Source organism: Grus americana, chromosome 1 (genome assembly GCF_028858705.1).
Source record: "Grus americana isolate bGruAme1 chromosome 1, bGruAme1.mat, whole genome shotgun sequence".
Lineage (NCBI taxonomy): Eukaryota > Metazoa > Chordata > Aves > Gruiformes > Gruidae > Grus > Grus americana.
Window position 1 is genome coordinate 79363245 of NC_072852.1, and position 14564 is coordinate 79377808.

The 14564-nt window shown below is 39.4% G+C and overlaps 1 protein-coding gene across 3 annotated transcripts in view; it reads left to right on the forward strand.

Moving 5' to 3' along the window:
* The window catches only part of FBLN1 (fibulin 1), a 79217-nt gene that overhangs the window by 14727 nt on the left and 49926 nt on the right, over positions 1-14564 (forward strand). For all 3 annotated transcript variants that reach the window (XM_054848253.1, XM_054848242.1, XM_054848260.1), the window contains exons 2-4: positions 699-798; positions 6928-7063; positions 14235-14406. In XM_054848253.1, the coding sequence (XP_054704228.1) occupies positions 699-798; positions 6928-7063; positions 14235-14406 (408 nt within the window). The remainder of the gene's footprint in view (positions 1-698; positions 799-6927; positions 7064-14234; positions 14407-14564) is intronic.

The window sequence follows — 14564 nt, forward strand, 5'->3', positions numbered from 1 at the left end:
CAGTATTTAGTTTTATTAAATTAGAGACTTTTGCAAAAATCATACTCTGCACAAATAATTATTTTCAGTATGCTTTTCCCCTTAGATTCAGGGTTGGTATCAGTTGCTATCTATATTAATTTTTCTTTCATATGTTAGTGATCCAAATACTATATAACTTTCTGTTTCTTTGCACAATACTTACGCGTTTACAGACATACTTTTGAGTAAAACGGATTAATTGGATAATAACCTCAGGAGAAAATAGTTCTGCAGATTAACATATAATGAGATTCATCTGTCTTTCATATCAGTGATTTATCCTATATTCTTCAAGATTTTAAAAGGTTGCTTATTGGTTCTGCCACTTTTGGTAATAAAGGTGTGCAATCCTACAGATCCTTTTATTGTGCAGGACTCTGTATATCTGAACTGTTTTCTGGACTGGACTATCAGTCCCTAGGCTGTGTCTTTACATGAATGGTTAAGGGAACCTGCAGTTTGCTTCACTGCCGAAGGAATACCTCCAGCACTTGGGCTGATTGCAGGGTGCTAACAGATGCTTCATTTGGCCATGGCTGCACTACTCTGTGTGCAGATTAGGGAGGGGAAAATGAACTGGCTCTCTTTTGTTTTGTTTTGTTTTTAACTGGCAGGTGCAATACCATTTACTAAGGTTGTATTAAATATATTGTGTTTTTCTTTCCTCATTTCTGCAGATCTTTCAATGGAAGAATGCTGTGACAAGGGTATTGAACGGGCAAATAAAAACAGAATATGTACTTCTCTACCGTTAATATCCGAGTCCAGAGAATGCAGGTATATAGTTATGTATTTTATATTAAACTATAGTTTTTGTATTTTCATGTAAAACCGTGGGAGTGACAGGTATGAAAGCTGATTTAGAAGATGAAGCACCCAGCTCTTAAAACTGTTTTTCAAATCCATATCTAGCTGTGGGGAGTACCTACTGAGTACCTACCTTTCTTCCATTAAGTCATTTAAATTTTTGCTGTCTGTCTAGTGCAGAGTCACCCAGCTCTAATCTGTTTGACGTGTGCTGTCTCTTAGTCAGAAGTTTTTCCACTGTACTCTGCTCGCAGGGCTTGTACTCTGCCTACAGCCAATGCGTCTCAGCCTGGCTTCCCTGATGTCAGCAAAGCTGCTTCAGTTTATGCTGATTGCAAATCTGGCCCAACAGTGGTCCAAATTCTTGGGCAAATGTTTATCAAGAAATGCAACGGAACCTGTACGTGAATAATCTATAGATTGCGTATGTACATATGTATGTATGTAAGACAGCTTTTTAAAACTGTTTCTCCTGTGTGGTGCCACACAGATAATTCTCCTGCAGTTCTTGGTTGAATAATTGCTGGATGGAGGAACTTAAAGCTTAAGTAAATGAGATTCCTAGTTATGTAGAGCGTTCGACTTCTGTCAAATGTGTTTGACCATAGAAAATAGTAACCTTCAGTTAATAAATAGATATCTTAATTCTACTGACATTTAATAGAATACTAATTTCTATTATCTAATCTGGAAAATGAAATAATGACATTAAATGTTAAAATTATTTGCACCGTAACATTTTGGTCATTCTGAATCTCTTACGTGGTTGGGGCATTCGTATTTTTTGTGCCAATGGTAGTTTGCATTATTTTTGCTGTTAAATGCACTTGTTACATTTAATTTGTGGAGCTAACAACTTGCGATTGGTTGTTTGAGGGGCAGTTTCACAGAGGACTTTGTATTTAAAACATTTCATTGCTCCCCTCTATCTTTTCAAATGGACTGCAAAGTGATTTAAACTTGGTAATTGTAGAAGAGTTGGATTGATCTTTATTACAGAAAGAATGTGTCTTGCAGGCAAGTCTGTCCGTGTTTTCTGACTTTTGCATTTATATTGGCATTGAAAGCATTCTCTTACGCAGAAGAATTGACAGATAGGACTTAAATCCCAATTTAGGAAATACTTGAAGAGTCAGAAGAGTTACAGACAAAACAGAGGTAGGGAAAACGGAAACCATGTTTACTGAACAATCTGGGAGCGAGAATCTTGATGATTTAATGATCATTTGATTAATGTGAGTTGTGATTCTGCTGTAAATGTAATTCTTTTAAAGATTGCCATTTTAGACAAAGCTGTCTTTAGGATTTCATAGGAACTGAAAAAAGCTTACTAATACTTCATCTAGCTTTTATGCTTAACTGATATGTAACTAAGAAAATTAGTTATGTAATGGTAAATCAGAAATGGGTAAACTCACATATTCGGTGAGAGGTGTGAGCGCTTATTGACAGCAAAGAAGCGGATAAATACCGTTCAGTTGCATCTGTTCACGACTGTCTGATAAATAAACATAGCACCCCCTGAAGCTTGGCTCCACTCAAAATAAAATTAGCACCTTTAAATACTTTCTTTAATGGCAATATTATTTTACTCCGGTTATGATTGCAAACTGGCATATCTGTGAGAGGTACAGAAAGATCACTTTACGATGCCATTTCAGACGCAAAAGTAAGGGCCAAATTCTGCTCCTGATTGCTGGTGTAGCTGGGGCCAGAATGAACAGTGAGGGGGCTTGATTCCCTTTGCAAGCACGTGAGGGTATTTAGTCATACTGCACGGAGCTGCGAGCAAAACCAGGTTCCTTGCACAATGTCCAGTCGTGTCTGCGATCTCTTACTGTGGTCACTTGTCCCACAAATGAGTATACCTCACTGCATTAGCGCTCTGGACAATGGCAGTATTTTTCTCTGTGCCTTCGTGACTCAGTAGATATGAGTGTAGAGTTTTAATGAATGGTATCTTTGGCTGTCATAACAACAGCTTTTTGCCCATTAATTTCTTGTGATGGGGTTAAACTCCCAACAGGTGGAAACAGCTGCCATTTATTTTTGGAATTCAACCTGCCCAGCAAATCTTCATCCTTTCAAAAGGAAGAGTTTCCCCTGTCCAGAGCTCTTAGCAAGTGAACTTAATTCCTGGGCCAGGAGCAGCATATGTCCATATGAGAATTGCATGCCTCTAGCACTGTCTTTTTGGAGTTACGTTGGGAATAACATTATTTATTTTTAGTGTTGCAAAAATGAATAAAAGAAGAAGCTGCAGAACACGCTGCTAGGTGCTATGCCAGAACGGAACAAAAAAGGTGATCCGTGTTCCCAGGCAGAGACAAGCAGCGGCGCTTGGATACAGGTTCAGATGGGAACGCAAGGAAATAAGAAGACAGGAGTATTTGGAGTGATAGGCACCAGAGGTTTAACTGCTGATTGATAGGTGTTTATTCATTTAAGCCATTGTAAGTCCGGAAGAGCCTGAGATTTTGGACGTCAAAGTTGTGACAGTTTTATGTTTGAAAAAGCTGTTTAAAATTATTTTTGGAGAAGTGGTCTTTATTAATTATTATCTCTGTGGCTTGCTAAGAGTGCCTCACAGTCACCAAGATTTTTGGCTTCACAGTCAGAGGGATAAAATAGTCTGCTGTGTTGTCAGGGGTTTATTGCCACTCATTTAAGATAACTTGCTTAGTTCACTTTGTGAATATTGTCAAATTCAGTCCTTTCTCTGCCACAACGTTACCAGTATTGTTTCTCTGCATAATATATGATATCAATATAATTTTACCCTTTACCTTCAAGAAAACTTACATTAAGTAAACTACGAAGTAGTTTATGGATTGCAACAGATTAATTTTGAGGTTTGTTGAATCAGTTGTCCCTTGCTAATTTATAACACATGTTCAAATATACGTGTTTTCATTGTTGAGAGACTCTTTATTGTTTTCATTTGTCATATTGTGTAACTCATAATCCCAGATCTTGCTCTTGCTCTTACTTTTCCTTAGTTCATTTCTGTTGCATGCTAAACTGCTTGGGTTTATAAAATAATTCTGGAGTGGAATCATTTCCTTTTTAATTTTAATATTTTTTGTCGAAGGCCTTCCACTGTGCACATGAATAGCACTGACATAGTTTGAAGACAGGCTAATAAATAGAGAGAGACAAAGATTACTGAAATTAGGCTGACAACAAAGACATTGTTTTCAGAGCAAAGTTAAATTTTAATGCTTTTATGGGAAGAAATGAAAGAAAAAATAGGTGATTATGAAATCTGTGCTAGTTTATCCTCTGGGAAGGAGAATAATAAATGTGAAAGGATTGTGGAGGTAAATGGACATGTAGCTTTTCAGCTGGAAATGTATTCCATGAAAATCTGTAACATTGGTTAAACTTTAACTGAAAGTAAAAGTGAGAATATAAAACATGATTTCTTAACTTGATTTATAATCAAATTCCCTAGTAGTGAAATAACTTTAATTTTAGATCAGCATTTGCAACAAAGAATAAGGATTTTTTTAAATGTCTGAGTGATGTCTGTTCATTGTGAGCCATGAATAAAACTCATCTTTCAGAGAAACCAGAAAATGCATGATTTTTACCAGAAATATCCTGAGTGAATGTCAGTTAGGAGGCCTAATGCTGCTAGAGATTTAGTGTCTTAAGATTTCAGCCATATTATAAATACCTATTTATTTAAATAAAGTGTTTTAACTGAAAATCAGAATATGGCAGATAAGGAAGAAGTAGCCTTTGGCTTTTTTAATTACTAGGAGTAATTAAAAACCCAAACAAACAGAAAACCAAACCACAGGAAAGTACTCCTCTACCCTCTCTTTTTTTAGAGACCAATATTGTAAGCTGTCTGTAGACATGAAGTTAATAGGAATGCTAGACAGGAAGAGTTGAAGGGTTTTACGCAAAGAGACAAATCTAGATGTCCTCTTAACCATTGGAGATGGCTCCTTTACTCTGCCGCGAAGTAGGAAGTAGGTATGTATTATATTAGGGTCTAAGCCAGGGAGACACGCATAACTTAGCGAAGACGGGGAGAGCTACTTTTCATCTCAAAAGTCATGGAGTCTGAAGAGCTTGTGGTGGCACGCTTTAGTGACCATCAGCACATGGGCTGGTGTGCAAAGGGAAAAGGATGCTCAGCTGGGCAGCCTAAGTTGCAGCTGGAAGACCAGTACTGTGCAGATTTTTCTAGCGTTTTTCTCTGCCATCTTTCAAGGATTTCTACCTCCATTTACAGTCTCAAAATTTGCTACCAGTGCAACTTCGCTGTAGGATTTGGGCAATGAAGCGTGATTTTATTGTTGTTGTTCTGAGAATGAACAAATGGTATTTTGATCTAGTATTCAATTGATGTTTAATTCCTTGTTACAGTTGGGGTGGGCCACACGACTTATGAATACAGCTGTGGGAAACATTTCAGGAAACTTTTTTGTTTTGGTTGAAATTGCCAATTTGTCAGGGATTTTAAAGAGATGACTTGTATTTGAAAAAAAAAAAAAAAAAAAGCCACACTGGAAATCAAACAAATCTACTGAAAGACTGCTGTTTGTTTGTTTGTTTGTCTGCGGCTAATGTATCTAGCTCCTCAACAGGACTTGGAGAGCTAAAGGAGCTGGAAAGTCTCAGCTCCCACACTCTTGGGCTTGAAGTTCAGATTTTACAGGCTTCTAAAGTCCTGACAGTCAGACCACCCCAGAGCTGGGCAGGGAATGGAAATTCTGCTTCAGAGGGAATTTCAGCAACAAAAAAGCTACATATTCTTCCAAACTGGAACTAAATCAAATATCAAAACCTTCAAATATTCTGCCAAATAAAGTTACTGTCCTGGGCTTAACTTCTAGCTATGACTTTAGAACCTATTTTTGAATAATTTGTTCATGAACTTATCCTGGTTTTCGTTCCTATGTGTTGAAATCTCAGAGCTGTTTTTGTCCAAGCGAGATCTGCACAGTCAGACCATTACAAAATCCAATAAATAAGAATCGGGAATCTTCAGGAGTGTAGCTTGACAACCTCGCCTCACCAGTATGCAGAGATGCAGAATCTGAGCCCAGTACCCACATGTCCCCTGCTTTTAGTGGGCTGGACTGAATGGCCTGGCCTTAGAGCTGAGGGGGTCCCTCACATCGTCTGCGAGCTGAGAGCTCATTGTATGGTCATCAGGAGCAGGAAAGCTCCTCCAGAGGTGATTGCATGGGAATCCACTTATCTCAGATGACAGTAGGAGAAGCATGTAGTTCAGTGGTGTAACTAACCCACCCACTATCTTCCTTACGCTTCCAAAATTTCCAACAGTGTAAATAAAGGATTTTTAAGACTAAAAGGTATTGGTTTGCTGAATACCTTTACCTAATTTTATGTATTTCTAGGTAAGCCTTGAAAAGGTTTTACTCACCAGTTCAAATAACTAGAGTTGAGAGGAAGAAAAGTGAATACTCTTAACAGGAAAGAGAATGCGTTCAATGTTGGTCTGTAAGATATATAAGATTTCCCATGTTGATGGGTACAAAACTGCATTTATAGGGGTTTTTTTTCTGTATGTTTCTTATAGAGCTCTAACATGTCAGAGCACAGCTTTTAGGTTGTACTGTAAATAGAATTTATCAGCTCGGATTGCCTCTGAGCTTCCTTCAACACACCGTACCTGTTTATTTGAGTAAGGGGCAGCAGGTATGAGGGTAGACTGGCCATGGGATTACAGAATCTCACAATGTCCGGGGCCTGACTTGTCCCTTCCATCAGTTGGAGCACCGATTTGGCTCTCACTTCAGCCACCAGCCGTCACAAAACATGCAAGAATGCAAGACCTGGAGACCTCAAGCCCTGTGGCAAATGTGGTTGAAGTTATCCATTTGCTTAAAAAAATTGTTAGGACAGACTGCAAGGTAGACAGGCAGTTAAATTGTATTAGACATATCACCTAAACATTCTGCCTACTTCTAGAGAATATTTTTACTTTATAACTAAAATGTGTGCCCACAAGAACCTCTTTCCGTGAGACTAGTACAAGTGCTAATTGTCAAAACTTGCATTATCTGTTCTGGACCTACATATGACATTCTTCTCCCATTGCTTCCATCCTTTTGTCAGCATGATGCAGGTACAGTGCTGCCACAACCAGCTGGAGAAGCAGTACTGTTCAGATGGGATTGAATTTGCCAACGTGCGTGAGGAGTGTGACTCACATATTGGTGAAAATTCCACCTGTGAAGCTGAATACTTCAAGGTGAGACATCAGACCTACTCCTCTTCATCTTTGAGAAATGGTATTGGCTGTCTAGATTGGTATGAAGGGTTGACTCTGAAGGTCACCGTACTCAGTTTGATGCACGTAAACAGCTTTTTCCCACCTACACCTTCTGTCTCTGTTAAGGCTGTCCACTTTGTGCTGCTTTTGAGAGAAGCAGTTCCTTGTTGAGTGAAGCAGACCGTCTCATTACATTTTAGCAGAGGTAGAGGGTAGAATGCAAAGGGGTGGAAAGTCTTGATCGGGTAATTGGCTAGGAAACTTATTTTTGCATGAAGACATCAACACTGTAAGAAGGGATGGGTGAGAAACTCAGACGTGTTTCAGACTTTAGCTTTCATTAGAGCTTCATGGCCTCAGGTCAAACTCAGTGGTTTTCAGTATTGGTGGTCCAAAGGGGTAGGACTAAAGTTAATCCTCTCAGTGTACTTATAATTCTGGCTTGTGTACATGTCCTTAGTTAACATGACTTTGATTTACAATTGAATGGAGACATCTGTAAGCTTGTGATAATAGCATTTGATATTAGAATAAAAATGCCTGTCGTTGGCATCTTTAGTTAATGTGCCCTGCCCTCCGCCTTTATTACTGTCTTTGTCTCTCAGTTCATGAAAGGGAGCATATTCATACCACTCTGCAGAGTGTTTCTGGAAGAAAGTTCCACCAGTAAGATCAGGACCGTGACCATGACCCAGTCATGAACAGCTCTGATCCTGTTACAGGTTTCTTTCAGTGGTGATTAAAATAGATGAGGGTGATTTTAATTCTTTCAACTGCTCAGAGATGCTGAATGTTTTGGTTCATTCAGATAAAAAAAATCTACTCTGTAGAAGATGACAGACAATGTCTGACTCACAAGTTTCATATCTCTTCAAATTGCCAGCTTGATCATGTTCCTGGCAGTAGGATGCCACTGATGCCAGGGCTGTGAAGTAATCCACGTTCTCACTGTGAGGGGAAGAAAGGTAACACATGCTGATGGCATTGTCACGTTGTCACAAACTTGCCTGCATGTGCAGCGTGATTTTGTCCCATGACGGAGTGTCTCCCTCAGAGGGGACATATGTCACCTGTAGACCATGTCTAGGGTATGCCTTGCTCTGGTGTCATGGTTTAACTCCAGCTGATAACTAAGCACCTTGCAGCCCAAGGGGATAGGGAGGGGAATGGAAAAAAGAACTCGTGGGTTGAGATAAAGACAGTTTAATAGGATAACAAAGGAAGAGAATAATAATAGTAGTAATAATAATGACAATAATAACAATAATACAAGTGATGCACAAATGCAATTGCTCATCACATGTGAAAGGAAAATAAAACAATCTGCTGCCCAGTCTGTTTCCAAGCAGCCAGTCTGCTTCCCGGCTCGATTCCCCAGTTATGTCTGGAGCATGCCATTCTATGGCAGGGAACATCCCTTTGGCCAGCCTGGGTCAGCTGTCCTGCCTGTGCTCTCCCAGCTTCTGGTGCACCTGGCAGGGTGTGAGAAGCTGAAAAGTGTAGACGCTACAACTACCTAGCAACAACTGAAAACATCAGTGTGTTATCAACATTATTCTCATACTAAATCCAAAACACTGCACTATACAGGCTACTAGAAAAAAATTAACTCTGTCTCAGCTGAAACCAGGACATTCTGGCATGGAGATTCCTCTGTGCAGCCTTTACTGTTAGGAAGCCTGTCCACCCCAATCTGAATGTGGCATGAAAAAATATTTAGCCCTCTGTGTCAGTACTTTGAAGGTCTATGAACAGATGACCAAGGGCTGTGATGGCGAGTGCTCTGCAGATTCAAGCGCTTGCTACCAGAGACGGGTTTATAACAGCAGCACGATTTTAAACACATGCCATGGGACAACTTTAAAACAGAATGCAACTGTTGAAAGAAACCCACTTTCCCATCAGTTGACTGATGTTTCCCTATATGGGCTTGTCAGCATGAAGAAAGAGTTAATGACGCTGTTTTTTAAAACGGCCAGACTTCTTTAAAGATGGCAGGTTTTCATGGTGACAGCTGTATTCTTAAACAAGATAGACAGGGCCTTGATCTCTGGCCCTGAGAATAAATGGCTCAGCACAGCTCATGTCACATAACTGACGTCTTTCTCCTGCAAAACACAGCACACGAAGGCTGTTGGGAACACTTGCTGGCCTGTGCTAACAGCAAAATATGCTTCAGCGTTGTCTGAGAGGATGTTAATTGCCATTAGAGCTTGCTAATATTTAAACATTACAGATGATTGCGGGACAATGCCTGGGTTCATATACTGTCCCTGTTTAATTTACTGGTATAAACATAGTCAGTGTTATTTAATCTGTGTGAGCCACGTTCTGCCCCCCCACTCCCTAACAGCAATATCCTACACTTAATAACTGTACTGAGGTAGCTGTAGGAGTATCTTTGTAGATAATCTCTTAGATCCACGATGGACATAGATGATTTATGATCTAATATCAATGAACAATTCAGCATTTCTTTTGTTGAATACATTTTGAATCTGATGACCTTGCGATGTACAATGTAGCTGGCAATTGTGCCTTGCTGTCGTAAATGAACTTCTACGTTCATACCAAGCCCATCTCACGTGGGCTTGAATCTCATTTTGCCCGAGTTGGTCTGGTTTTGTTTAGCTTAGGTAGCATAGCAAATCTTTTGGATCATCTTTGTCTCCTTCAAGGAAGCAGAAAGAGTGATTTAGTAATTCAGTTAGCAGGATTAATCGCAGCACTTTGCAGCAAATGAGGAAGCTAATCTTTCTTTTGAATCCAAAACTTGCAATTGGAAAGAAGATAAAAAGATTGTATTTTGAAAACACTTGCCTCATCTTTTACACTGCAAGGCGGTAGGCATAGGTAATGATGGGCATAATTTTACTCCTCTGGTTTTTTTGGAAGCATAGCTTTTCTTGCCTTGAAAAAAAGGATGCAAAATTAATCATTAATCTTTAAAATCTTCATCAAAAGACAGTAATCAATTTCCAGATTTGTTGCTGATACAGGAGATGTAGAAAAGGTTTTATGAATGCTTCTACCGCAACAGCCCTGCAGAAAGGAGTGAAGCTTGTAGAAATTTGACCTTCTTTAAGGTGCTGGGACATTTTCCCCAAAATTTGTCATAGGTACTTTCTTTTTCCAAAGATCAAGATACAGCCTTATGTCTTCAGTTTTGTCAAGAATACTTTGGTTGTATGTATTAAGTGAGCACAAAAGTGTTATCGCTTTGGACTATTGAAAATATTTTTTATTGTTGTTCAGATCTTCAAAAGTTCTGAAAAATTCCACTGAGTTACATGTATTTTTTTTCAGTCTGTTTTTCATAGCATCTGCTAGTTAGTGTGGATTTCAGCAAGGGAGAGACCTCTTGTGGACAGATACACAAAAGCAATGGTTCACCCTTCCAGATCTGGTAACTTAAATGATTGCATAAATAATAGAGAACTGTCATAAAATTTAACTAATTAAGAGAGCATATTGATTAAAGCTTCCTAATCACACCAGAAATAAATCTTCAAACTTCTCACGTGTAACTATTCTTTTATTCCTTCCACCTTTATTCCTTTCTGTGAGAAGGCAAGGTATGAGAGTAGTCAAGGGATCACAGGACTTAAAGTAGGACACAGCTTTCTATCCAAACACGAAGATCAAGGCATGGCTTTGAAGCTGCATGGGCTTTTGTTAATAACAGGGGAGAAGCAAAGGAAAAAATGCTTGAGATTATTATCGGGATCACTTAAGAAGCAAAGGCTTGCAGGCAGTGAAAATGTGTAATAATAACTCAATTGTTAGGTTGTACCATCCATGAAGGCAGCGATGGTTCTAGCAAATGGGTGAATGGTCATCACAACGTGCCTCCGGGCAGCTGGCAGCCTTTGGAAAATGGCTGCAAATACATCAAGAACTGAACTAATGTGGAGTCTAGACTGCACTCCGGACTAAAGGATCAAAGTCTTTCAGAACAGGCTAACAACTCTGAAAAAATTAGTCTGAAAAAGGAAATGTTAAGATTAGTCTTACAAGGATAGTGATGGTTTTAATGACATACTGCTTTGTGTCTCGGAATACTAGAGTGCTCCATGAACATGGGTTAAACTAGCCTTATAACTGCTGTATTATTACCATTCCACAATGGGAGAACTGAAAGAAAAAGTGGCTTTCCAAGTTCACAGGTGAGATACGTGGAGACATATGTGGGTCTGCAGGGTCCCGGGTGCTCTGAGCACAAGGCCATTCATCAGCTTCTCCATCTTTTTTCTTTAGTTGAACAGGCGATGTTAGCCTTTAGGACTGCCAGTGCAGAATCTTCTGGGGTCAATATTAAAAGCCAGTTACGATAAACATCAGTTAACGTTTGATACTTTCCATCTCTGAATCGTTTTGGCTGTGGTATTGCAACATAAATTATTGTCATTATCAAGATGTTAAATCAAGATGCATTATGCACGGTTAGAATAAACACAGGTTGGAACAAATGGTTCAATGCATACAATTATGTTAAATGAAGATGCAGTTTCTTACACACATTGTAAGACTTAGTGTTGCTGGTTTTGGCTGGGATAGAGTTAATTTTGTTCCTAACAGCTAGTAATGGGGCTATGGTTTGGATTTGTGCTGAAGAAAGTGTAGATAATGTAGAGATGTTTTCATTATTGCTGAGCAGTGCTTACACAAAGTCAAGGCCTTTTCTGCTTCTCACACCACCCCACCAGCGAGTAGGCTGGGGGTGCACAAGGAGTTGGGAGGAGACACAGGCGGGACAACTGACCCCGAAGGGATATTCCATACCATATGACATCATGCTCAGTGTATAAAGCTGGGGGAAGAAGAAGGAAGGGGGGATGTTCGGAATTAGGGCGTTTGTCTTCCCAAGTAACGGTTACACGTGATGGAGCCTTGCTCTCCTGGAGATGGCTGAACGTCTGCCTGATGATGGGAAGAGGTGAATGAATTCTTTGTTTTGCTTTGCTTGCATGGGCGGCTTTTGCTTTACCTGTTAAACTGTCTTTATCTCAACCCACGAGTTTTCTCAGTTTTACTCTTCCGATTCTCTCACCCATCCTGATGCAGGGGGAGTGAGCGAGCGGCTGCGTGGTGCTTAGTTGCTGGCCGGGGTTAAACCATGGCACTTAGGAAGCTCTGTACTTGAAGATTTACATTAGGTGGAGACAGAGGTCTTTAAAGTGGTGGCTGAACCTGGAAAAAATAAAGAACATGAGGTTATTCAGCACTTCAAGAATGGAAAGATTAACGATCACTCTTTACAAAAAAATCCAGAGAAACTCTGTACCTTCCAATTTGAGCATTGTGTAACAAGACAATACGTTGAGTCAATTCATATGCCTCACAGTAGAAGCCAGTGAGGATGTCCAAAAGTATGTAATGTCAAAATCTGGCAAGGCATCAGCTGTATTCAGTAACTTAAATAAGATTTAGTTATCAAAAATGTGCAAGCTCAAGTCAAACAATTAATCTTCAGCTCAGTTTTCATATCTGTCTTCTAATTTATGGTTGTGAAAATTGGAAATCCAACAAAACTATAGACAGATGTTAAAAACTTTGAGAAGGATGCCACAGGAAAATAGACCTGTTAGAATAGATACTCAGAAATGTTGCAATTCTTGGAAGAGATCATCAAGTATTTATTTCTGAAGTCATCCAGAAAGGCCAGAAAAGATGGAAATATCCCAGATGTATTAGTGATGAAACCAGAGCATCCCCCACTGGATGGAAGTAGTTGGAGTACCAAGTAAAAAAAGTGGGTATTTAAAAACCATCTCACCAAACAGTATTTGATAAGGGAAAAAACGTATCAACGTTATGGTGAGCATGAAAAAACCACCCTAGCACTGGCCAGGAGGGGAGAATTCATGCCATACAGCATTCTGCAGCAGGGAAGGGATTCAATTGTGTATGTAAAAGACAAAGTACAAAGTACAAAATAGCATGCTTACATGCAGAGTGCAAAGTAAAAAAAGATTGAAGAAATAAGGAAAAAGGTTTTTATTATTTTACTTCCATGCTGCTCTAGGTTTTAAAAGAACCTCTCACTGCAGTGCAGAGAGAGAAACATACATTATACCTTAGAAGTGAAAACTTAGTATATAGGCAGGGGTGTACAAGTCAAAGTAGTGAAAGGAATGTAATAGTTGCCTTCATTTCAATAGGTGCGGTGCTCAAAGCACCAAATTACAGAAATTTAGTTCAATTGTTATTCCACCTGCTCTCCCTAATGGTGCAGACTATTTTCTTCAAGCAAAAAAGAGTCTGGAAGAATAATAAAATTAACAATAAAAGCCTGAATCTGCTTTTACATGACAGTAGCAATTGGCAGACACCAGTTCCAGAGAACCAAACATCTTTACTGCTTTCTAACAGCGAGGAAGAAAACTGAATCGTCAGTGTCCCCTCAATTTAAAATAAAAGGAAACTTCCATGGGATTAACTTGTCCTGTGTTCGCTTCTGTGGTGCATTCCTGTATTCCGTAGTTCAGCAGGTCTGGAAGAGGCAGGTCGTTTTTCATTGCTGGAAGCCATGTCAGGACTGTGGTGCTTTTAAATAATGTTTGACCACGTAGTCTCTTTTTCAGAGCAGAATAGCTTCTCTTTATGACCCATTAACACTAACCTTGGATGAATCGTGTTTGTTCTCTTGCTTGTCTGTTAGCTCAGAGAGGGATATTTTTTGCTGGGAAATTGAGTAGGCAGTTTAATTGTAAACTGAGTCATGCACTTCATTGATCGTGTCCCAGTTTAATCGAAGTGGACACAAAAGGGAAGCAGAGGTGTTGAGTTCCCACTGTTCGCTGGTGTTTGAAACCGGGCTATGCAGACAGGGAGCGATGAAATTCCATATACATATGCGGACTATTCTGATCCTCCACATCACACGTTCACACATACGCAATATTTGTGAGAACTGCATCCAGGTTCTGTGCTTGGCTCTAGGTAGGCCAGATGCAGAGCTCACTGAACTCAGTTACAGATTAAAATGCCTGAGTCTAAGTATACCAGGAGTTCTTAAAGAGTTTGCAGAAAAATAAAATTCCATCAGTTTGCCGCAGTGAGATAATACTATTGACACTACTGACAAAATTTGCATTGATTTGTTAAGGGCTGGGATTTGACCTTTTTTTTTTTTTTTTTTTTTAAACAGATATGCTGTTACTGTTGTTTGCTGGGAAAGGCTGCCCAAGTTCAAGGACAGAGTTGTGAACCCAACCCAAAGATAGGATACCAATGTGGAACTGTCTTCAGAGCTTGCTGTGTGAAGGGTCAAGAAGGCATTGATATGTCCATCAGTGATGATGCTCCTAAAAAGGAGCAAGGTATTTTATGTTGCAAATTCTAAAAGAGTGATACACAAAATGATATGGGGTACTACAAGGACTGCTTATACTTTAAATTGTTTCTCTTGGAATTTCTCTAACTTGAGATCTTCTCTGAGTAATTTAATGACGCGTGTGTATTGGAGCTCATTTTTCTG